This window comes from Mastacembelus armatus, chromosome 13, assembly GCF_900324485.2.
Source record: "Mastacembelus armatus chromosome 13, fMasArm1.2, whole genome shotgun sequence".
NCBI lineage: Eukaryota > Metazoa > Chordata > Actinopteri > Synbranchiformes > Mastacembelidae > Mastacembelus > Mastacembelus armatus.
In genome coordinates this window covers 20,040,353-20,064,165 of record NC_046645.1, presented here as the reverse complement: position 1 = coordinate 20,064,165, position 23,813 = coordinate 20,040,353, and the positions used below count along the sequence as shown (strand labels likewise).

The window sequence follows — 23,813 nt, the reverse complement described above, 5'->3', positions numbered from 1 at the left end:
TAGGAAGCCGTGGATTGGACTTCCAGGATTGGTCCAACACTTCCAGGAAGGACCATAAGAAGCCCACGGACTGTTGTTCGAGAGCTATTCTCCCACCTTTGCCATTCCCAGCTATTTTGATAAAGATTTCGATTTCGAGTTAGTTAGAGATTAGAGTTGTTTCGTTTTGAAGAGATTTGTGTTGATAATATTTTCGTTGTTTTCGATTAGGAATACTTAGATATTTAGGCCATATTTTGTGTTTTGTTTTCTCCTGTTTTGTTTTAGGAGTTCCAGGCTAACTACCTGTGATTTTGTGTTGTTTCTCTTAGATTAGATATCATAGGGCTATTTAGCGTTTTTGTTATTTGCCATTTGTTCGTTTGATATCGTAGGGCTAAGTCTAGCGTTTTTGTTTAAGTAGGGCTCACGGAGCTTTTTTGTTTGAGTAAGGCTAACTTAGCGTTTGTGTTTTGTTGAACATTCTGTATTGTATTCTGTGTTTTGACAGAATAAATATTCTTGTTAATTGTAGTTCGTTCGTTCGTGTTTGTTGAGAGTGGAAGAGGTTTGGAGGAAAACTCAACATCGTGTTACGCTCCGGTAACCCCTAGGCTGGGGCGTAACAACGTCTAGCCCATACTTGGCACAGATGTTTCTGCACACTATGTCAGCCACTTGTGGCGTTCCATGTACACCCTGCCTGATAGCATCTTACACATGGCTGTTACATGGTGGATTGTCTCAGAGGCCACTTTGCACAGCCTGAATCTGGGATCCTGCCTGGTGCAGTAGACCATAGCCTCTATTCATCTTGTACTTAGAGCTTGTTTTTGAGCTGCCATAATTAATGCTTCTATGCTGTCTCTCATTCCAGCTTTGTTCAACCACTTGTACAATTTTTTGATAACCTGCTTCTTTTATTAGCCAGAAGAACATACTGTGCAGGTGTTTGTCCTTCCATAATGGTTCTTTCTCTTCCCTTTCTTCCTCCATAGGTTCCTACTGCCTGAGTATTCACTAAACACATCATCGCTTGGTGCTATCTTCCTGATGTATTCATGGATCTTTGCTGTTTCATCCTGGATATTGGCTCTGACAGTCACTAGTCTTCAGCCCTGAGGGCAGGGGCCTCGACGACCCAATCCCTGGATGCTAAAACTGGCTCTAGGAACATGGAATGTCACCTCACTGGGGGGGAAGGAGTCTAAGCTTGTGCGGGAGGTTGAGCAGTACCGACTAGCGATAGTCAGGCTCACCTCCACGCACAGCCTGGGCTCTGGAACCGAACTCCTTAAGAGGGGTTGGACTCTCTTCTGATCTTCGCCTATATGTCTTGGACACTTGGGTGATGAGGGGCAGAGCTGTCAACTGATCACCACTTGGTGGTAAGTTGGATGCCGGAGGAGGATGCAGGACAGACTCGGCAGACCTAAACGTACTGTGAGGGTCTGTTGTGAATGTTTGGCCAAACCCTCTGTCAGAGCGGTCTTCAACTCCCACCTCAGAGAGAGCTTCAATGAGATCCAGATGGAGTTTGGGGACACCAAGTCCGAATGGACCATGTTTTTTACTTCCATTGTCAATGCAACGGCTCAGAGCTGTGGTCGTCAGGTCTCTGGTGCCTGTTGTGGTGGCAATCCTCGAACCCGGTTGTGGACACCGGAGGTAAGGGAGGTAAGCTGAAGAAGGAGTCCTATCAAGTCTGGCTGGCTTGTGGGCCTCCAATCCGCCCGTAACCCAAGCTGAAGTCACTGAGATAATTTGGCAGCTCCTTGGTGGCAAGGTACTGGGTGTGAATGAGATCCACCCAGAGTATCTCAAGTCTCTGGATGTTATTGCACTGTCATTGCTGACACCCCTCTACAACATGGTGATCGGGGACAATACCCCTGTTTTGGCAGACCGGGTAGGTTGTCCCTCTTTTTAAGACGGGGGACTGGAGGGTGTGTTGCAACTATAGAAGAATCACACACCTCAGCCTCCCTGGGAAGTTCTATGCCAGTGTGCTGGAGAGTTTGGCTGGCTTGTGGGACTTTAGAGGCAGCTGAAGGGTACCGGCAGGCCAATCGTGCTGCAGCCTGGGTGGGAGCGGAGGCAAAAACTCAGGTCTGGGAGTTTAGTGTTGCCATGGAGGAGGACTGTCGGTCGGTTGGCCTAGAGGAAATTTTGGCAAAGTGTCCACTGCCTCAGGAACAGTCACTGAGATAGTCTGGCTCCTCTGTGGCAAGGCACTGGGGGTGGATTAGATCTGCCCCGAGTATCTCAAGTCTCTGGATGTTGTTGAGCTGTCCTGCCTAACATGCCTCTGCAACATCACATGGCGATCGGGGACAGTACTCCTGGATTGGCAGACCAGGTAGGTGGTCCCTCTTTTAAAGAAGAGGGACTGGAGGGTGTGTTCCAACTATAGAAGGATCACACTCCTCAGCATCCCTGGGAAGGTCTGTGCCAGGGTGCTGGAGAGGAGACTCCGCTCGATGGTAGAACCTTGGATCCAGGAGGAACAATATGGTTTTCATCCCAGTCGTGGAACACTGAACCAGCTGTATACCCTCCTCAGGGTGCTCGAGAGTTGTGTAACTGATCTGTGTCCCTTGTGACATCCTGTGGAAGGTGCTCCAGGAGTGTGGGGTCCAGGGCCCTTTGCTAAGGGCTTTGCTTGGTTTGCATTGCCGGCAGTAAGTCAGACCTGTTCCAAGTGCATGTCAGACTGCCCTAGCTGCCTTTTGTCACCGGTTCTGTTCATTATTTTTATGAATAGAATTTCTAGGCGCAGCCAGGAGTCCAGATCAGGGACCACAGGATTTCATCTCTGCTTTTTGCAGATGATGTTGTCCTGCTGGCCAGGACCTTCAGCGTCTATTGGGGTGGTTTGCAACTGAGAGTGAAATGGCTGGGATGAGAATCAGCACCTCCAAGTCCAAGGCCATGGTTCTCAACCAGAAAAAGGTGGCTTGCCATCACCAGGTCAGGGGAGAGATCCTGCCTCAAATGGATGATTTAAGTATCTTGGGATCTTGTTAACTAGTCAGGGAAGGATGGAACAAGAGAATGACAGATGGATCGGTGCCTCAGCAGCAGTAATGGGGTCAATTTACCGGTCCATTGTGGTGAAGAAGGAGCTAAAGAAAAGCAAAACTTTCGATTTACCGGTCAATCTACGTTCCTACTCTCACCTATGGTCATGAGCTTTGGGTCATGACTGAAAGGACAAGATCTCAGATACAAGTGGCTGAAATGAGCTTCCTTCACAGGGTGGCCAGGCGCTCCCTTAGAGATAGGGTGAGGAGCTCGGTTACCCAGGAGGAGCTTGGAGTAGAGCTGCTGCTCCTACACATCGAGAGGAGCAAGCTGAGGTGGCTTGGGCATCTGTTCTGGATGGAACAGGGAAGACCCAGGGAAGACCCAGGACACACTATGTCTTTTGGCTGGCCTGGAACGCCTCTGTGTCCCCCCAGAAGAGCTGGAGGAAGTGTCCAAGGAAAAGGAAGTCTGGGCATCCCTTCTTAGGCTACTGCCTTCGCCTTCTGGTAGTAGACTCCCCTCATTTCTGGCTACCTTCTTCTTGTTACGATCTGGCCACACTTCAAATTACATTCTGATGTCATTGCTGTAGATCCTAGCAGTAGGGATCAGTGAGTCAATTTTTTGTTCACACCTCCTTCTTGTTTTCCACATTCCCGTTGAGTTCTTGATAAAGGTTAAGAGTCCTGTTGAAATTGTACTGTTACAAGCATACTAGGATACATGTGTGCCACACATACATGCCACACTTGATAGTGACTTGTACGATTGGCTTGAAGTTGCCCTCTAAGTGTATATTTTACACGGAATTTGACTCTGGTACAGTAGTTTAAAATGTGCTTTATCATAACAGAATGTATATAAAAGAGAAAAGAATAAAAATAGAAAATAAGTGGAGTATTCAGGCAGAGTAAAACCAACCTGAAAGATAAATTTGAGATCCCTACCAGCGTTCCCTTAGACTGAAGAAGCCACTTAGTGATGTTTCGACCTAACTACTAGAAGTCCAGTTGCCATGACTCAGCTTCTAAATAACTTAACCTGGACGACTGAGAATGTACACATACATGTAAGATGTTGCTTCTCATAAAACCCATTCAGATTGTCTTCCAGTCTTTTATTTTCCACAGAAATACTTTTACTGGATGGTATCCTGTAAACAGTGATGTTCTGTAGGCCCTGCCACACTGACGAAGGCTGAAGCTAGCTTCTCAGCTTTTAAGTGTAGTTCCTTTTAGCCAACTCTGATTTCAGTGTGTTCCAAGCCTGGTTATAGAGTGTGCTTTCCTCAGTCCTGTAGTTATAGGTTGTGGCTCCAGGGGCGGAGATAGCCCCAGGTCAAGGATGGAAGTCATTAGCCTTGGAACTGGGAGAATGGAGCGGGAGGGAAGAATGGGACTAGAACACAATGGGACAGTGGGGATGGAGCACACTGGGAAACTAGGGCTGGAGTTAGAGAGGGATAGGGCTGTGGAGCTGGCTGTGAAGCTGGCAAAGCTGCTAGCTGAGGAGTGAGCTGTCAGGCAGGCACAGAAGCAAGCTAGATAGGGAGCTGGCTGAAGGGGGCTGAGAAGCATTTCGTGGAACTGGTTCTAAGGCTGGCAGAGGGGCTGGTAAGAAGGCAGGCTTATGCACCAACTGGAGAGCTAGCTGAGGAGCAGGCTTCAGCTGTGAGGCCTAACTAGGCACAGAGCATGAACATTCCTCCACCCACAAGTCCATTTCTGGTTGGGAGTGGGCAGCTGGGAGCGTGACATGTCCAGTGCTAGTCTGCTGAGTCTTGGACTGGGCTAGTAGGCTGGAGTTAATTAACAAAGGAGCAAGGAGTCCCATGAAACCTCATAAACCTTTTTGCTGGGTACAATTCTGGCTGATTCATACTGTCAGGGTTTACATGTTTAACTTTGTGTATGGACCCAAACAAAGACAATCTGACACAATGGATGGGACAGGAATGTGCAGTGATTTTATTCTGGAACCAAACATGAAGACAGGCAGGGCAAATGCTACACCACAAACCCGACATTCTTGATAGGAGTCTACAACTCTGCTTTGGAGTGTATTTGAGTCCAGTGAGTCCTAAAGAAGCAACAGCAAGAGTCAATTCTACAGCAATTCTAGTAGTTAAAAAATTTAACGACAAGAATTTTTTTTTTAAGAAGTAACATCAAATCATGTTAAAACAAGAGCTGCTGCTGGTAATAAAGTTATTTTAATGGGAAAAAAAATCACAAAAAGCAAAAAACTGTATGCAATTATAATGCAATTATAAACTTAGCTTTTGGAGTCACAATTTTGTTTTTTACTACAAGTGTAAGTACTGTAGTACTATTAAGTTGGAGTGCTATTAGTTGATTTATGGACCTATGACCATATTTAATTAGTTCCTGCACTTAGTCTACATATGTTTAAGATACTCTAGTATCATTTTCACATCACTTTCCTAAAACGTATAAAACATAACTTTAAGTAAAAATACTGTAATGAACTCACAAGCTCACTTGTCTGTCACTTGGAAATGTTGCAAAACAAAACAATAGCTGTTTACTACATTGAATTGCCAAACCCTCTGAGGTTCATTACCAGAGCTAAGCACTGAGGATAAGTCACCAGAGGGCTAAGTGTGACACATCAACAAAGAAGTCATTAACCTAATGAGCAATGTTAAAGAAAGAAACAGGCGCCGGGTGTTGGTAACCACCAGTAACAGAGTTCAGTGGAAAGAAAACTGATGGGTAACAACATTCTCACAGGAAACAACTCGCATAATGATAAACATAAAATCAAGTTTGGACTAGTTCTGTGCTTTCCAAGGTTAAAAAAATTAAATACAAGTAAACTGCTTTTTACTGTATTTCTGAGAATGTGTCTTACATAGGCCACAACATACATACAAAGTGCAGAATCTATAAGAGGATATAAAAGAAAAATAACCAAATAAGTAACAAGACAAAAAAAAAAACTAAGTACAAGGTTATACCAGGACTATAGTATAGAGAGAGAGAGAGAATTTGAACATGGTCATAAGTCCAAGAACCAGATAATCCAGAAAGTCAACAGTAGTGCAGGTGAAGGAGAGTCACTGGTAAACCACCATCAGAACTGTGGTCATCCAGTTCAATGGCAAAAGACCACCACCGTCTGATAGAGATGTGTGTGAGAGAGATGTGTTGAATAAAGTCGTGAAAGATCATGACTGTTTTATATCTAGATGTATTGTTTAATATTTATAACTTTGGTGAAGATCTAATCACATTTCATGACCAAATGCAGAAAACCAGGAAATTGCAAATGATGCCATTATTATTCTCAAATGTCATTTCCAGTTTAAATACCTTTGACTGAGCATCTCAGGGCCTAATGCTATGCCAATTTTGACTCCCTCCCATTTACAGCATGTGCTGTTTCCCATGGATTAAAGGTCTGAGGTTGAAGGGTTCAATGTGTAATATTTAGAGGGTTCCATTAGCATAAATGGAATATAGTGTTAATACATATGTTGTCATTAATGCGTAATCACCGCAAAAATACCACACGTTTTTCTAATCTTCTAATCTTTAATCGTTTAATCTTCTTTAATATTAATCAATTTTTTAATCTTAGAATGAGATTTAACCAAGGCAGCTGCTGAAAAAAGCCTAGAAGGGACAAACCAAACACTCATCACTAAGTACTAATCATATAGGGCCCTGTATAGAGACTATGGTAGATGCTCGGACACAGCCATTATGAGAATGTCTGCTATGAGAATGCTTTGTGGATCTCTTTGGGGGTACAACCAGAACCACCGAATTCTTTAACCCTGCAAAGTTCATTTTCTAACTTCACATTAATGGGATTTGAACCCCATTGTTATTTGTTATATGGACAAAGGTGATGTAAAGGAGCCTGGCGACATTTGTCGCTTTTGTGGACCTATATTGGGGGCTTTCAATGCATACATAACCACCAAATTCGAGGCTACAATTTTCTGGCCTACCTTTTAAGGCTTTATGACCCCAGCAAGAGTTTCCAAAAAGAACCTGTGACATTTAGTAAAACTGGGATCTGCACATGAAGTTATGCCAAGTAGACAATATTAACCTTCAGGGGTCAATGGTCAATGAACGCGCCAGTGCGTTTTGTGGCCTCTTCTCCTGATAACGCTGAGAAGAACTTAAATTATTCAGTTTTGATACATCATTCGAATCTGTGAAGGGTCTACTTTTATTTACACTCATAATAACAAAACGCTGTGCTTGTGTAAAATAAAGAAAGCAGACAGAGATACTTCTCAAAGTATATAGATATATATATATATATATATATATATATATATATATATATATATATATATAGGTAATTAATTGACTGGTTGATTTGCCAAAAAAGGATCTGGTGCCCCAAATTATTAAGATGGTTTATGATATTCATAATTCATAAACTAGAAATAATAAACGTCATGTTCAATACATGTATATATTTAAATTCGTTACAACTCTGTGATTCAACCTGTAAATGAAAACCCTGTGAATACAAGTAAAAACTGAATACAGTGAATGAATACAGTAAGAAACAATAAAAATCATAATCAGTAAGAATAATCAAATATTGAAACTTTAAATTATTTTTTTTTAAATTTTTCCATTACATTTCCCTCCTCTGGATCATATATTGATCCACAGACTGACCACAACATCAGAAGTACAAATACAAAAATGCTTCATTGTACCTCATCACAAATGGTCATAGACATTTAGCAGTGCTGTTTTTGCGTAACACAGACATCCCTGAATTTAAAGCTAAGCAAAGTCAGAGGGAATGATACTCATATACCTGTAAAATGAATAAATGATTAATAATAATAAGGTACTATAAAAAAATTAAAATCACTATTAACTGTTTACATGTCAGACACACTGCAGACTCACACAGTAGAAACAGCTTCCCAATTAGAATCGAGAATCGTACAAGTCGGACTCAGGCACCTCCAGCAGCGAGATGTGTGTTTGATTGATGCGCATGTGAGAGTTAGAAAACGCCTGTACAAGCATGCACTTCACAATAGGGATTACAATGCAAGTGAAAAGGAACATCCCAATGATGAAAATACCCACAACTACTCCTATAGCCCTTAATTTACCAGACCAACTCAAAGAAGTTATCCAAGAATAAAGATCCCAACCCTAAGAATTATTATTAATTAATTAGTTAATTACGTTTACATTAGTTAATGTATATTTAACTTTAGATGGAAACCGATAAGGAGGTTTTCAAAGAGCACTCTATCTCCAGACAGGCTTGGTGTTTTAACATAAAGAATGGTTTTGTACATTGTACAAATTCTAAATTTTATTCCATGTGATTCATTGAGGTCTCTCTCTTAGGTGGGGGGAAGCATGGAGACTTTCCTCAAGGCCCAGCTCAGCCCTTCCTCCTGTGTGTTGGAGAAAGGAAGAACAACGTACAGAATTTATACGTTGTCCCATACTGTCAGTTTGTCTGACTTAATAAACTGTTCATCTATGTTGTTCCTGTTTAATATGTTTTTTTTAAAGTTGCTGTCTTGTATTTTTTTGTAATAGATATGTGGTTATGGTAGGTACATGGGCAATTAACACCCTGGTTAATTCTGTTACACCTGCTGCAGTATAGAAGGGAGTCAAGTGTAGGCCTGTAATACCCACACCAGTGTAGAAAAAACACTTTCAAAAGTGTTACTTTAACAGTCAAAAAAGTGGACACATATAGAAACTTTGTAGTGTAGAGTTTATCTAACACTAGAGATTTTGCTGTGGAGGTTTTGCATCCAGCATTGTAATGTAATGTATCAGATTGCTGACAGTGTATCAAGATACATATTTTATTGGCCTCACACCACAGATGCACAACCATAATATAAAAAGACAACCATTGTTACACTCACACCTACAGGCAATTAAGACTCACTTTTGATAAGCTTAATTTTGCAATATAGGAAAAAAACGGAGCATTTTATTAATGTAGAATATTAGTATTCTTAATCTGAGTCTGAATAAACCTTTTTGGCCCAGTATCTATAAAACAGAAGAAATCTGATTCCCACTGGGTCTGACTGGATGTACACAAAACAAATGTACAAAAGATACATAGCCATATAACCAAAAGAAGAACAACTAGTCTAAACAAAATAGGCAAGCATAAATATATAGTTTTTATGTAGATTTTTAAGTTGTAATTATTAAGTAATTAGATAATGCAAGCTGTAGATGATCTGGACCTACTTATAACAAAATTATTCTTCCCTATTATATTATGCACAGATTAAGTTTTGTGTGGTTTTGGTTATCTTTAGCCACATATTACATTGTATAGATGTTTACTGGCTTTTGTCAAATTTGCAAAAATGTAATAATTATTGGTTTTAGGTCACACTAACTATAGTGTGGTTTTAAAAAATAATTAGTACCTTGCAGCCAATACTATTGAAGACCAGCCTTCCCTGTATTCTAGCAACCTCAAAAGACACCAGAGGGCAGCAGACCACACAGTATATAACAGATTAGACATACAGTTAATTAAACTGCTGGAGAGCAAAGTCACATGTGATTTCTGTGTTCAGTGTCATGAATGAGTTTGCCATGTTTTGATGGTGCCCTCTGCTGTATTTGTGTTGTGAACACACACTGATTATGATGGAGCTTTTTAAGGTTTACTTACAGGTTTACTTTCAAAGCTGCAGTATAATATTAAGTGTATGCATGTGCAAAACAATGTTTTAAATATACTTATGATGCATATCATCTCCCCAAAACACAAGTCAGCCAAAACAGCAATCTGGAAATATTAAAAATACCAAATTTTTGGAGCAATACAGAGGACAGAGCTCGAAATAAAATAGTGCATAGCAGACAAACACCGGTGATTTATTTAGAAAAATGTTTACATTGGTTATATTGCTAGTGGAGTGAAAATGACAGAGCATCACAGAGGTAATTTTCAATTGCTTTTCATGCAACTTATAATAAAGTAATAATGAGTTTAATGTCATTCATTTAAAAATTTGAAAAGTTTTGTCAGATACATTCATGAACATAAAGTCAAAAAGAATGGTGTTTTAGTGAAAAGATTTGCATTAGTAGCAAATAATGTACATTTAATTATATGGTAGCAAAACACATTAATGGGGAAGGAAATCTTTCCACAATTGCATGATGTTTTAGCTTGCTAGGCATCAACAGTACATTAAGATGTAAGAATTCTATTTCTAAAAAATCGCACTACTTTTTCACGAATTTCTTTTGTTTTTAGACCATAGATAATTGGATTCAGTGTTGGGGGAAAAATTAATGTAGACAACCCTATGAATCTCCTTAAGTGAGGTGAAATGCCCTGTATTCTGTATGATATGATGGTAAAAAGGCCTAGGCATTCCAGCAGGAGAAAAACTATTAGATGTGTAGCACAGGTTTGCAGAGCTTTGGCTTTAGTGTCAGACCTTTTGAACCTGAAGCATGCAACAAGGATCTGGAGATACGTATACAGTATCATTCCATTAGCTATCACTTGTGAAAGAGCAACTATAAAAAGTCCATAAATGTTATTGATGGTTGTGTTGACACAGACCAGAGACAACAAAGATGGATTATCACAGTAGGGGCTTGTTATGTCAGATCGACAGCGAGGTAAACGCAAAAGCAGATAAAAAAGTACACCAATTAAAACTAAAATACTTATCCATACAACTGTGATTATTTTCAGAAGGTGAACATTAGTCATAACAGTGTTGTATTTCAGAGGGCAACATATGGCAATGTATCTATCATATGCCATAGCAGTCAGAATAAACACAGTACCCCCTGCATAGATATGGAGAAAAAAAGCTTGGGCAACACAAGTTGAGTATTGCATTGTCCTGCTGTTTGTCAGTATTTCTTTAATGACATGTGGAAAGAGCGCTGAGGAGCCTATAAGGTCATTGATAGGAAGATTTAGTAAAATTATATACATGGGCTGATGCAAAGATTTGTTCAGTACAATGGTGAGGATTAAAACGAGGTTGCAGAAAAGTATGATCATATAGCTCAGACTTGCAAAAAGAAACACAGGGGTGACAGTTTCAGAAGAGAGATTAAAGCCAGTTAGCACTAAGTTAGATGATGTGTTGTACAGGATGTCCATTCTAAGGTCTTCCTCCCTGGAACATTTAAAAATCGTCAATCATCTGATCAAGTGGTAGAACTGCTTCATACATAAATCAATTTGGCAGGAATATACGAGGGACATAGTAAGACAAGAAATGCATCAACAGATAACGATATTAAAATTATGTCATATTTCACTTGTGATTGGCCAGTTATAAATTGTTACTGCCAAGCACTAAACTTACCAAGTTAAAACCTGAATGCACCCACTGCACTTCACTGTGAGTGCACACACATTTCAGTCAAACATGACACCTTATATACATACAATATTTTGGCACCAAAACGGCAGGAACAACTACACAAAGAGGACAGCACACAATAGTACATAAACATAGTACATCATATTTCACTTATAATTAGCAAATTAAAAATTGTTACTGCCAAGGACTGAACTTACCACATTAAAACCTGAATGCACTCACACCGGTTCACTGTGAGTGCACACACATTTCAGTTATCCATGCATGAACAGCTACACAAAAAAGACTGACACAAAATAGTACATTCATTTACCTCCAGACTAAATAAATAAGCATTGGAATAAGATATATGTAGTCATCACCACTTAGTACAGGAAATGCCCAACTAGACAGAAGTTCATTAGGCTTAGCAACTTTATACACTAGATTTTTTTTAAACAGCAGATGGCTCCCTGGAGTTTTTAGGGTTATCATATAGTTTATATTTAGATTGTTGTGGCACCTTCTCACAGACAGTTTCACAGGGGACTTTGAGCAAATCTGAAATGTAACTTACCTTACCACCACATGCAAAGTAAAAATTGATTACATTTTCTGTAACATTATAAGCAGATCTCAGCTAACATATGTGGGTATGACAAGCTGTTTGAGCATAAATTCCATATGTTATATGCCACGCTAAAAAGAAACGTTTTTAGCTTGGACATAAACATTGCCAGAGATGAGGCTTGTCTAACATCATCAGGAAGACTATTCCAGGTTTTAGCTGCATAGAACTGAGACGTTGCTTCTCCCTGTTTAGTCCTGACTCTGGGCATGAGCAGAAGGCCTGTCCCTGATGTTCTCAGAGTCCGAGATGGTTCATGTGGCATCAACATGTCAGAGATCTAATGTGGTGCTAAGCCATGAAGAGACTTATACACAAGCAGTGCTGTTTTAAAATCTATTCTCTGAGAGACAGGAAGCCAGTTCATGCCAGAGATCTGAGAACAGGAGTAATGTGGTTGTACTTCCTGGTTCTAGACTGGTTCTGAAAGTACTGTAGCTGCCTTACAGCTTGTTTTGAGAGCCCTGTGAACAGGCCGTTACAGTAATCTAACCTGCTAGAGATAAATGCATGGATGAGTCTCTCCAAGTCTGGTTTAGACATGATCCCTTTGATTCTGGCAATGTTTTTGAGATGATAAAATGCTGACGATGTTATCGATTTATGGTGGCTGTTAAAATTCATGTACTAGGTAAATAGTGCTCAACACAATCTGACTAAAAGATTTCACACAAAAACGCAAAGCATATTTGACTGCCCTGCAGTGATAGTGTCAGAAAGGATGAAAGGTCGTAATGTTTGCGAATGCCCCCACACCCCAGACAATATCATTAGGATTATTTCACCTTGAGATTTTTTGACATAAGACCAGCATTACAAAATGCAGGTGTGGGGTCTGAAGGATGTGTGCATAAATTAATGGAAATTGTAGGGTCCACGATTTTTAGGGTTGACATCAAAGTCCACCCATTAAACAGCTCAATAGATAAACCAGCATATGTTAAATTTATTACATTGTACTTGTTGTGTAAACTCTTATCATAGTTTGGCTGATTTAAAATGATTTTTTTAAAGCATTTTGGTAGTTCTTTGAACTCAGAGATGTTTTTCAACAAAACTACTCTGTATATCTTGCAAGCCTAAGTTCTGTTTATACTTAGAGAACTTAGAGCTGTTCTGGAATCACTTTGTTTCAGGGTTACCTCAAAGAAAAGATGTGATGCTGCTTCCAGTGACTTTAAAATTTAAAGTCAAATTGTAAGTGTCAGAATGAATGCACTGCTAACCTTCACTCTTTTTAGTACTGTGAAAAAGAAATATCTGTGCCTTATTTTTATATGTGGGGATACCTAAAAGAAAAGATGTGACGCTGCTTCCAGTGACTTTATTAAGTCAAATTGAATTTAAAGTCAAATTGTAAGAGTCAGAGTTACTGCTAACCAGAATCACTGCTAACTTTCACTGTTTTGAGTACTGTGAACAAGAAATATCCGTGCCTTATTTCAGCCTTATATAATCAGCCTACATGGATCATATCATATTTGAAAATAATCTAAATATTTTGGGGTTTTGGACTGTTGGACTATGGTCAGATACAATGAAGTATCATGGTAAATCACATTTGGCTGTGGGGAATTTAATTTTTAATAATCAGCATTTTGTTCCAGCCCTAGTGCAGAGAGAACAAAAACAAAAAAAGACTCTCTAAAAAATGGTTCTCTATACTGTGGAATTAAAAAAAAGATGATCTTGTTTATCTGTCAATAAGCATTTTCAGTGCCTGTATACCATTTAGACCAATATTAATTGTGTGTGTAATTTGACAATGAATTCATTGTGATTTCTAGTAAGTCACAATGTATTTGGAATAATATTATTATTAATTAGTAATTATTATTAATAATAATACCAAGGGCCTTGTATACAGAGCATGCACGCTCAGTCCAGTGTTAACATTCTGATTTGTGGAAGTAAAACTGAATGGGGACCAAACCTATCCTGACACATGATTACAAAATCTGTGTATATGTGTATGTACTATAAGAGAATATGCACTGTTGTTTTCTGTGAGTTTTTATTTCTTCAGTTTTACCACAAAACTCTCTTATTTGAATTTACCAAAGAATTACAGGGAGAAAGCAGATGAAGTGTAAGTTATATTTCACATTTAAATTTATTTAAACAGTATTTACATGCTTTTAAATCAGTGTTCTGATTTACTCAAACAATAAATATATATCCAAAACAGTCAGTTAACAAACAGTCTTCTGATTAAACATTTTTCTTCTAGCACAGTAATAGAAAATATCAAATCACATCATGCTTTTTTATTCAGTAAATGTTATTCATTTCCTACAGACCATAGGCACATATGTAGATTTCATTTATTTTTTCTATTACATTTCCTCAGCAAAGGGAAATAAATCTGCTTTTCATTTACACATGAATAGCTCACATTGTAATCCATATACTAGAAAATATTTGATATTTGTGGACACAATAGCATTATATTGAAAAGTTTCCACACAGCAGAATGTGCACTATTCATACATTCTCTCCTTGTAATGGAAATACAGATGCAAGTGAAACAGCGTTTTTTGGAGTAGTTGTGATTAATTTTCACAGCCTTTCATTGAAGATCTCTGCAACTATTGAAAAAACTTTCAGTAGAAACATCCCAAAGAGACATGCCTTCAACTGTCTCAAGTCATCGCTGGTATTTTTAAGACTGATAATGTTCAAAAATGTGTTTAACATTTTTGAACATTATCAGTTCAGTAATTTTGAACAGTCAAAACTGAAAACTAGTTACATCCTTATTGAACCTACATTTCGTTTTAGGAACATCATAATGCTCTTCCTTAGTTCTGTGGTTTTTAGTCCATATATAAGTGGGTCCAAAACAGGGGGGAAAATTAGAATGGACACACCAAGAGCCTTTCTCAGAAGAGGGGACACACTGTTAAAGCGATGAGCCATAAGAGTGAACAATGCATTGATTTGTAATATAAAGAAAACAAGTAAGTGTGTACCACATGTTTGAAAGGCTTTTTTCCAGACAGCGGATTGTTTCATCATGACACATGTACACAAAATCTGTGCATAGGTGTAAATTATTGTAAACAGTATTACACTTTGGAGTAAGAATGTACTGACCAATCCATAGTAGTTGTTCACACTGATGTCCTCACACACCAGTTTCATTAATGACGGATTATTACAGTACAAATCCACTATATTTGTCCTGCAAATTTTAAATCGTACAAGCAGTAGAAATAATGTGACCACAAGTGATACATTTATGAGCCATATAAAAATATTAATTTTAATTAAATTGTTTGGACTCATGATGGTGTTGTACTTCAATGAACAACATATTGCAACGTATCTGTCATATGCCATAGCACTCAAAATCAAGAAGTTTCCTATACCATAAACATGAATCAGAAAAGCCTGACTTATACATGCATGATAGGAAATCTGTCTGTTCTCCACCACCATGCTGAAAAGAAAATGAGGGAAAAAAGCTGTAGCACCCATCATGTCACTAATTGGTAAGTTGACCAACAGGATAAACATGGGCTTATGTAGTGTTTTACTCACAGCAATTGTTGCTAACACCAGCAAATTGGAAAACATAATAAGAAGATAGGTTAAAGTCCCAAATATAAATGCTGGGTAAATATTTGCATTAGATACGTCCAGTGTTTCCAATGTTAGTAAAACTGCTGAAGATGAGTTTTCATACATAACTGTACAATATTGTTTCTTTTGCTTCTAAGTTTTAAAAATGTCTGATGAAGAAGCAGTGTCTGTGGAAAAAAAGAAAAGCTGTATTCATTTTATCCCTGTTAACAAACAATCTTTGACTAAGTGCTATGGAGTAATTCAATTGTGCCTCTGATTTCTTACCTTTGTTAGTATGCCATCCTGTTCTCACACACAGGTGAGTGATGTTCTAAGGAGTAATGTAAAAGGCTCTGCCTCTTACTGCCCTTTAAGCACAAGTGTAAACAGAGATATTACCCATGAGTACTGTGCTGCGCCAATGCTGATATTTGTGCAGTAGCAGGTAAAACATGAAAACATGCAAGGCAGTTTCAAAAGAGTTGTATTGTCTTGAACAACACATTTTCAACAACTTTAACTGGAGAAATTTTGTTTTTATTAGTTAGATGTTGAGGCTTAATATGTAAACACTCATTTGTGCGGTCAGTATTGGTGTTTATCGATGAGAGAGGCTGTATACATTCAGACTATAGTCTTAAATATACAATTTTAGTGAGACGCTTCCTCAAAATAATATGTGCAGATGTTAAACCTTTTTGCAATCTCCTGTTTATTAATGTTTTTAAATTATTTACCTAGTTTGAGAGGAAACACATTTTGGTAAATCTGTAACTTCCTGTACAGAATGTAAAGGTTTGACTGCGGATTCATGAAATGACTGAACAACAGTAAATATTTCAGAATGTTTAATTTTATTAATGACCCACAATGCAAACATCAGCATATATTGTATATATCTAGCATTTTAAGTTTATTTTTTGTTTGTTTGGTTATTTTGGGATGCTGGAATTGTATGATGATTAATTGATGTAAATTCACTTGCACTTTAGACACCAGGCAGTGATAGTACATAAAAGTACATTAAAATGTCACAGAACACAGTAAAAAAGTTTTCTCACAGAAAATAATATAAATAATATTTAAACTGTGAAGAAGACAGTCGATAAGATGAAATAAAAACATGATTTAGGATATGACATATTAGACTATGTGCAGTATGACACTAATTCCTAATTAAAAATATTCAGCCATATACTCAACACAAATCACACAAAAAGATTTTTAAAGAAAGAGACTCAAGGTGACTGCTGACACTTTCTCTTTGTTTCTGTGGCCCAAAGATGATTATTTCAGTCTTGTCACTGTTTATTTGGAGAGAGTTGTTTTGCATGCACAGAGTGATCTGTTCAATACAGCGGCACAGTGAATCGACTGGTCCATATTCACCAGCTGTGAGTGAAATGTAAATCTGAGTGTCATCTGCATAGTTTTGGTAGGACACATTATTGCTGCGTATTAACTGACCTAAAGGAAACCTGCAAAGATTAAACAAAATGGGTCCCAAGATGGACCCCTGGGGGACCCCACATGTCAACGCCATATGGTCTGAGACACAATTATCAACTTCACTGAAATACTTCAAGATAGGACTTAAACCATTTAAAGGCAGTACCAGAAATGCCTATCCAGTCCTCTAACCTTTGTAACAGGATCACATGGTCCACTGTGTCAAAAGCAGCATTTAGATCCAGCAGTACTAAGACAGAGAGTCTGCCAGCATCGGTGTTCAGACGAATGTCATTTGTCACCTTGATGAGTGTAGTCTCAGTGCTGTGATGGGGCCTAAAACCTGACTGAAGATCATCAAAGCAGTTGTTTAGCATGAAAAATTCAGTAAGTTGTTGGTAAACAACTTTTTCAATGATATTGCCTAAAAACGTCAGGTTTGATATGGCCCAGTAGTTGTTCAGTTCAAAGTCATAGACCAAAGTCCCAACTAGTCAGCTTTTTAATGTACTACTGGCCCTCTGGACAACACTAGTAAGGCTAAAAGTCTTACTAGTTAACTAGTGTGCTGAAAGAACTGTGACAAGTTTATTAGTCAAGAATGAGTTTGGCTCGCTAGTGAACTGGTGACCAGCATTTGTCTGCACTAGTTCACTAGTGAGAGCCTAAATCCTCACCAGTGAACTAGTAAGGGCCAAAATGCTCACTAGTTAACTAGTAGCACAAAATGCTAATGAGGGGGTGGGCTGGTGGGCATTAAGGCTTTCTATTAGCTCTCCAATCCAAAATTAAAAATGCCAACAAATCAGAATGAAGGATTTTGTCATCCCGACCACTTCATCTGCATGTTACGTACTAGTTAACATGCAGGGCTGAGGAACTGCACCTAGTTACCTAGTGAATGCATGTCACAGCTTACATGTTAAACAGTCAAGGCGTAAATGCTGACAAGTTAACAATTCAAGGTTTATTAGTTCTTACTATTTCACTAGTGAGACTCAAATATTTACTGGTTTACTAGAAAATACCAAAATGTCTACTTGTTCCACTAGTGGGGATCATTCTGGACTTACTTAACTAGTTACACACACAATCTGTTATTAGTGAGCTAGTAAGGTCCAAATGAAATAACTAGTTGCCTAGTGACAATGATGTTTTCCCCACTAGTTAACTAGTGGAAAACATTTTTTCTCAGTAGTGAAAGTCTGTATCAGACATGTTCAGACTATGACTGAACGTGTCACACATTTTTCCTACATGTTGGGCCTTTTTTTTTTAACTAGTTTAACATTTATTGGCACTAGTGAGTGACTATGTGCAACTAGTGAGATATTTGTCTAACATGTTGGGCTTTTTTTTGCGTTACTCATATTGATGCCAGAATGACTAATTACTGATTGTGTTTAGGCACTTACAACAATCAGCAAATGATTGTGGAGGATGCAAGGAGTAGTTCAGTTTCTGGAATCAAATCCTAGAGTTTGGCCTAAATTTATTATTTTTGGAATCTTGCAATAGATTTGGAAAATACTAGGTTAATAGTGCTCAACACAATCTGACTAAAAGATTTCACACAATAATGCAAAGCATATTTGACTGCCCTGAAAGGTCGTAATGTTTGCGAATGCCCCCACACCCCAGACAATATCATTAGGATTATTTCACCTTGAAATTTTTTGACATAACACCAGCATTACAAAATGCAGGTGTGGGGTCTGAAGGATGTGTGCATATAGGAGAGATCTAATGAAAGGTGTTTTTGAGTTGCGTTATGGAAATTGTAGGGTCCACGATTTTTAGGGTTGATATCGAAGCCCACCCATTTACCAGCTCAATAGATACACCAGCAAATGTTAAATTTATTAAATTTTACTTGTGTAAACTCTTATCATACTTTGATTGATTTCAAATGATTTTTTTAAAGCATTTTGGTAGTTCTTTGAACTTATAGATGTATTTCAACAAAACTACTGTGTATATCTTGCAAGCCTAAGTTCTCTATTTATACTTAGAGAACTTAGAGCTGTTCTGGAATCACTTTGTTTTAGGGTTACCTCAAAGAAAAGATGTGACGCTGCTTCCAGTGACTTTATTAAGTCAAATTGAATTTAAAGTCAAATTGTAAGAGTCAGAGTTACTGCTAACCAGAATCACTGCTAACTTTCACTGTTTTGAGTACTGTGAACAAGAAATATCCGTGCCTTATTTTTATATGTGTTAATCAGCCTACATGGATCATATCGTATTTGAAAATGATCTAAATATTTTGGGGTTTTGGACTGTTGGACTATGGTCAGATACAATGAAGTATCATGGTAAATCACATTTGGCTGTGGGGAGTTTAATTTTTAATAATCAGCATATTTTGTTCCAGCCCTAGTGCAGAGAGAACAACAACAACAAAAAAAGACTGTTCTGATCAGTGTTCTGATTTACTCAAACAATAAATATATATCCAAAACAGTCAGTTAACAAACAGTCTTCTGATTAAACATTTTTCTTCTAGCACAGTAATAGAAAATATCAAATCACATCATGCTTTTTTATTCAGTAAATGTTATTCATTTCCTACAGACCATAGGCACATATGTAGATTTCATTTATTTTTTCTATTACTTTTCCTCAGCAAAGGGAAATGAATCTGCTTTTCATTTACACATAAATAGCTCACATTGTAATCCATATACTAGAAAATATTTGATATTTGTGGGCACAATAGCATTATATTGAAAAGTTTCCACACAGCAGAATGTGCACTATTCATACATTCTCTCCTTGTAATGGAAATACAGATGCAAGTGAAACAGCGTTTTTTGGAGTAGTTGTGATTAATTTTCACAGCCTTTCATTGAAGATCTCTGCAACTATTGAAAAAACTTTCAGTAGAAACATCCCAAAGAGACATGCCTTCAACTGTCTCAAGTCATCTCTAGTATTTTTAAGACTGATAATGTTCAAAAATGTGTTTTAAGATAAACAGTCAAAACTGAAAACTAGTTACATCCTTATTGAATCTACATTTCGTTTTAGGAACATCATAATGCTCTTCCTTAGTTCTGTGGTTTTTAGTCCATATATAAGTGGGTCCAAAACAGGGGGGAAAATTAGAATGGACACACCAAGAGCCTTTCTCAGAAGAGGGGACACACTGTTAAAGCGATGAGCCATAAGAGTGAACAATGCATTGATTTCTAATATAAAGAAAACAAGTAAGTGTGTACCACATGTTTGAAAGGCTTTTTTCCAGACAGCGGATTGTTTCATCACGACACATGTACACAAAATCTGTGCATAGGTGTAAATTATTGTAAACACTATTACACTTTGGAGTAAGAATGTAATGGCCAATCCATAGTAGTTGTTCACACTGATGTCCTCACACACCAGTTTCATTAATGACGGATTATTACAGTACAAATCCACTATATTTGTCCTGCAAATTTTAAATCGTACAAGCAGTAGAAATAATGTGACCACAAGTGATACATTTATGAGCCATATAAAAATATTAATTTTAATTAAATTGTTTGGACTCATGATGGTGTTGTACTTCAATGAACAACATATTGCAACGTATCTGTCATATGCCATAGCACTCAAAATCAAGACGTTTCCTATACCATAAACATGAATCAGAAAAGCCTGACTTATACATGCATGATAGGAAATCTGTCTGTTCTCCACCACCATGCTGAAAAGAAAATGAGGGAAAAAAGCTGTAGCACCCATCATGTCACTAATTGGTAAGTTGACCAACAGGATAAACATGGGCTTATGTAGTGTTTTACTCACAGCAATTGTTGCTAACACCAGCAAATTGGAAAACATAATAAGAAGATAGGTTAAAGTCCCAAATATAAATGCTGGGTAAATATTTGCATTAGATACGTCCAGTGTTTCCAATGTTAGTAAAACTGCTGAAGATGAGTTTTCATACATAACTGTACAATATTGTTTCTTTTGCTTCTAAGTTTTAAAAATGTCTGATGAAGAAGCAGTGTCTGTGGAAAAAAAGAAAAGCTGTATTCATTTTATCCCTGTTAACAAACAATCTTTGACTAAGTGCTATGGAGTAATTCAATTGTGCCTCTGATTTCTTACCTTTGTTAGTATGCCATCCTGTTCTCACACACAGGTGAGTGATGTTCTAAGGAGTAATGTAAAAGGCTCTGCCTCTTACTGCCCTTTAAGCACAAGTGTAAACAGAGATATTACCCATGAGTACTGTGCTGCGCCAATGCTGATATTTGTGCAGTAGCAGGTAAAACATGAAAACATGCAAGGCAGTTTCAAAAGAGTTGTATTGTCTTGGACAACACATTTTCAACAACTTTAACTGGAGAAATTTTGTTTTTATTAGTTAGATGTTGAGGCTTAATATGTTAACACTCATTTGTGCGGTCATTATTGGTGTTTATCGATGAGAGAGGCTGTATACATTCAGACTATAGTCTTAAATATACAATTCTAGTGAGACGCTTCCTCAAAATAATATGTGCAGATGTTAAACCTTTTTGCAATCTCCTGTTTATTAATGTTTTTAAATTATTTACCTAGTTTGGGAGGAAGCACATTTTGGTAAATCTGTAACTTCCTGTACAGAATGTAAAGGTTTGACTGCGGATTCATGAAATGACTGAACAACAGTAAATATTTCAGAATGTTTAATTTTATTAATGACCCACAATGCAAACATCAGCATATATTGTATATATCTAGCATTTTAAGTTTATTTTTTGTTTGTTTGGTTATTTTGGGATGCTGGAATTGTATGATGATTAATTGATGTAAAGTCACTTGCACTTTAGACACCAGGCAGTGATAGTACATAAAAGTACATTAAAATGTCACAGAACACAGTAAAAAAAAGAAAGAAAGAAAAAAAGAAAATAATATAAATAATATTTAAGCTGTGAAGAATAAAAAATGTGATTTAGGATATGACATATTAGACTATGTGCAGTATGACACTAACACCTAATTAAAAATATTCAGCCATATACTCAACACAAATCACTTCACTGACAACAAAAATGCAGAAGAAGACGTCACATAATTAATCTTTTTCAGACCCCAAATCTTAAAACCTAGTACTGATGGACTGTAGTTTATAGGTTCGAGGATTATTGTTTTAAAAGTTGTACTGAGGAAAATCTGCTGTATATTAACAACATTGTCAACCAGTACAGCTGAAAACCAGGCTGCACTTGAAAAAGAGCATTTCCATATAAAATGTAGGGATTTCAAAATGAACTATAGTTTTTTAAGTTAAAAAAATTTTTTTTAAAAATCCAATGCTGTTAACAATGCTTTTGTTACAATTTAGATGGTTACTGTATTTTTTAAGATTTTCAGGAGAGTGTTCCGTATTTCACTTGTATACAGTCCATATACTATTGGATTCAGAAGTGGCGGTACAAGAAATATTAGCATGCCTGTTATTTTTTGCAAATCAGCTGAGATATTTGTGAAACGGTGTGATAAAATTGTGAAAGTTGCCACAATCTCAAATATGATGAATATAACCAATTGTGCAACACACGTATTCACGGCTTTCGCTTTTGTTTCAGCTCTTCTTGTAACCACACATGTAATGAGAATCTTCACATAGGAAAACGTCTGAATAGACACACTAAGGACTTGCATGATAGCTGTGTTAAACAGCCCTATGATATTATTAAGTTTCGTGTTTTCACAGGTGAGCTTAAGAAGAGATGGATTATCACAAAACACATTCATAATAACAGATTTGCACCTTGGAGTCCTTATCTGCAAAGAAAACAATGATACAATCAAGACCAAGTCAAGACCCCAAACTAGAGCAATAATACAAATAACAACTCTGGGTGTCATAACAGAGCTGTAGCGTAATGGCATGCAGATGGCAATGTAACGATCAATGGACATTGCTGCTAAGATAAACAAAATTCCACCACCATACATGTGGAGCAAGAATGCCTGTAAAACACAGAGATGATAGTAAACCTTATTTGTCTCGACAACAATATCTGAAAGTACTTTTGGTAGCATTGTAGTTATACCAATTAAATCATTGAGGGGAAGACTAAACAGGATGAAATACATGGGCTTATGAAGGTTCCTCTTCATAATGATCAAAGTCAACAAGGTCAGATTGCTAAAACTGCCAAAAAAATAAATCACAATACCAAGAAGTAATATAGGATACTTTCCCCCAGGTGGAATAAAAAATGGGTCCAGAGTTAACTCAGAAGTCAGTGCAAAAGATGTGTTCGCCATTTTCATTTAGACGAGAATTCATTATTGAGTGTCGGTCAATGTCTAAAGAAGTCAAAGCTTAGAAAAGATGTCACTTTCAAAGTTGTGCCAGATGAAATGCTGAGAGCTGCCCAGCCCACCTTTATTTATGTAATGTCACTGTAAGGTCTTTACGTCACCCTCTGTGCCGAGGGTTTCAGTATTATCAGTGGTTTCAGTATTATCATTGGCTTTGCAAAGATTAATAATATTGGGATTAATGAAATGACATAAGATAGAATAATAAAACTTCACAGCCCAGCTTGATATTTTTTATACATGAAATTCTTTTAGGTAGTTAGCCAGTGTCAGCCATAACTTTATATTTTGTTATTCATATAAAGTGAGTCACAGAAAGATTAAAGTGACATATGTGGGCTGACAGCTTCTGGTACACAGCTTTCTAGTACTTTTTATTTAGGTGGAAGATAGAAGACAGTGCTTATCAAGAGACTCTGAATCAAGGTTTGGTTTATTAAGGGTTTTAACAGCCATTTAAATTCTAGTGGCCATTTGTATGAGATACATAAGCAATGTTCAGCA

General features: G+C 37.5%; 4 protein-coding genes across 4 annotated transcripts; all 4 read right to left on the bottom strand.

The window, feature by feature from the left end:
* Nucleotides 1-7,098: 7,098 nt before the first annotated feature.
* Nucleotides 7,099-11,145, bottom strand: LOC113134772 (olfactory receptor 52J3-like). Its single transcript, XM_026314288.1, has 2 exons — nucleotides 10,229-11,145; nucleotides 7,099-7,165 (listed from the first exon to the last, which is right to left on the bottom strand). The coding sequence occupies exons 1-2, from the start codon at nucleotides 11,143-11,145 to the stop codon at nucleotides 7,099-7,101; spliced, it is 984 nt and encodes a 327-aa protein (XP_026170073.1).
* A 3,581-nt stretch (nucleotides 11,146-14,726) lies between these two features.
* LOC113134764 (olfactory receptor 52H1-like) lies at nucleotides 14,727-15,668 on the bottom strand. The gene has a single exon (XM_026314276.1). The coding sequence runs from the start codon at nucleotides 15,666-15,668 to the stop codon at nucleotides 14,727-14,729; it is 942 nt and encodes a 313-aa protein (XP_026170061.1).
* Nucleotides 15,669-19,991: 4,323 nt separating this feature from the next.
* Nucleotides 19,992-20,933, bottom strand: LOC113134757 (olfactory receptor 52H1-like). Its single transcript, XM_026314264.1, has one exon. The coding sequence runs from the start codon at nucleotides 20,931-20,933 to the stop codon at nucleotides 19,992-19,994; it is 942 nt and encodes a 313-aa protein (XP_026170049.1).
* Nucleotides 20,934-22,316: 1,383 nt separating this feature from the next.
* Nucleotides 22,317-23,252, bottom strand: LOC113134747 (olfactory receptor 52A1-like). Its single transcript, XM_026314252.1, has one exon. The coding sequence runs from the start codon at nucleotides 23,250-23,252 to the stop codon at nucleotides 22,317-22,319; it is 936 nt and encodes a 311-aa protein (XP_026170037.1).
* Nucleotides 23,253-23,813: the final 561 nt, after the last annotated feature.